At 36.1% G+C, this 1,860-nt stretch overlaps 1 protein-coding gene across 1 annotated transcript in view; it reads left to right on the forward strand.

The window, feature by feature from the left end:
- CABLES1 (Cdk5 and Abl enzyme substrate 1) overlaps positions 1 to 1,860 on the forward strand; it is a gene marked incomplete at its 5' end in the record, with an annotated part of 168,875 nt that overhangs the window by 65,179 nt on the left and 101,836 nt on the right. Inside the window, one exon of the mRNA XM_019526249.1 lies at positions 1,190 to 1,261. Within this exon, the coding sequence (XP_019381794.1) occupies positions 1,190 to 1,261 (72 nt within the window). The remainder of the gene's footprint in view (positions 1 to 1,189; positions 1,262 to 1,860) is intronic.

Below are 1,860 nucleotides of genomic sequence, written 5' to 3' on the forward strand. Positions count from 1 at the left end.
AGAATTGTCCTATAATAGATATTTTCCCCTAAAAATAGATGCAACAAACTTTTTAAAAAATCCCCAATCTTTTCACAAAAATGAATCTAACACTTTCCCCCCTTGTTTTCCCTATATATGGATAAAGTAAAAACTGGTAGAAAGTCCTAATCTTACACTCAGGACTCAGCATTGTCATGAATGGGTCAGTGAGTTTTAAGTTCTTATATCTCATAGCTTGTCATGGCTAGAAGCATATTTGGAATCTGCTTGGAATCCACTTGTTGTAGTGGCACATGCAGCATTAATTTCTAGGCTGTCCTAGGTATGAAATGTCAGACTTCAATATTAAAAGATTTTGGACAGTTGTTGTTATAGAATGGAGGTAGTAATTAGCTGTGTGCTTCCCTCTTTTGGCCTTATATATTATAAGTACAGTGTGTGTGTGTGTGCGCGTGTGTGCGTATGCTTAGTAACTGTTCTGTAGAGACTGACTGAAACCTGTCCTATTAATCATTAGGTTATGATTCTATCTCCTTGTCTCCTATCCACACGAGCCAAGAAAAAAAAATGTGTGTGTCAGTTTAGGACAACATCAAATCTTCTTCAGAAATTAATCGGGTCTCACTTTTTTTTGAAATGGTATTATCATAGAGTTTTTCCAGCTTTGTAATCTTTGAGATGCATACATATAGCATAGCAAATGGTGGAGAAATGCAAGGGTCAGGACTTGCTAGTATATCAGTGAAATTGGTATGAGTGGAGGATATTAAAGGTAGAAGAAAGTAGTACAATGAAAAACATTCATTATAAGCAAATGACCTAGAAATCATTCTGTGGAAGCAGCTCTGAACCTATGCAACCAAATAAAAAAACATGCATAACCTTCTCAGCTAGTCAAAGAAAGAAAACTGCAAAAGCAGAGACCCCATTTAGGTACAAAATGCAAATGGAGAAATTGGTTGTTAGTGTTCAAGGTCAATATTTGTTTTGATTAAAAACACATGTTATGAATAATTTGTAGAAGGGATGAATGTAGCGGCTTAAGAAAAACAGGACTGAACAGGATGAAACCAGGCGAATAACAACCTGTGCCTTAGTTTGATTCAGTTATGTAGCACGCTGCCCATAATAAATTAACAGGGCTTTGAGCTTTTATTATTATTGCCCATGTTCTAATCGTTGATGGCAATTTCTCTTTTCTTCTCAGACGTCGTTTGATCTCCCAGCGGTCTTCTCTGGAGACTTTGGAGGATATTGAAGAGAATGCTCCACTTCGGAGGTGATTTTTTTATTACTATCTGCATGTCTATATATCTGTCAAGACCATCTGTGTCACCCTTACTTGTACTGACTATTACTCTGATGGATAAATAAGTTGCTCTTCTTCATAGATAAGGTTCATCCTACAGGGCAATATGGGTAAAAAAGTTACCTGGGATAGATAATGAAGTAGTGGCAGTGTAAATTAGTTGACTTAAAAAAGGTATTTTTAACAGCTGTGATTGTTAATGCTAGGAATTGTGCTCTTAAATAATTATTTATAAATACACTCTTTTTTTTAAAGAGCCTTTTCTCATTCTTCTCTTTTCATTGTTTGTTGCTTTTTGAGGCTGATACTTCTAACAGTATCTGTTCTTAGTACAAGTGAACATTTTAACTTACTTCATCATCCAGAACACTTTCTTTTCTTTTTTCACCCCTTAATACCTGCTTCCATCCATATTTTACTGACAGCCCCATCACAGTGAGGATCCAGCAGGATACAGAAGAGACGGTGACTGATCACTCAGCAACACTAAATGTAAAAATGAGAAGTTTACAAAGTAGTAGAATTGGAGCGTTATGCTTCCAAACTGCTTTTCAGTGAGGCAAAAGCCT

The sequence above is a fragment of the Gavialis gangeticus genome, unplaced genomic scaffold, assembly GCF_001723915.1.
Source record: "Gavialis gangeticus isolate Ggan-Ray unplaced genomic scaffold, GavGan_comp1, whole genome shotgun sequence".
Lineage (NCBI taxonomy): Eukaryota > Metazoa > Chordata > Crocodylia > Gavialidae > Gavialis > Gavialis gangeticus.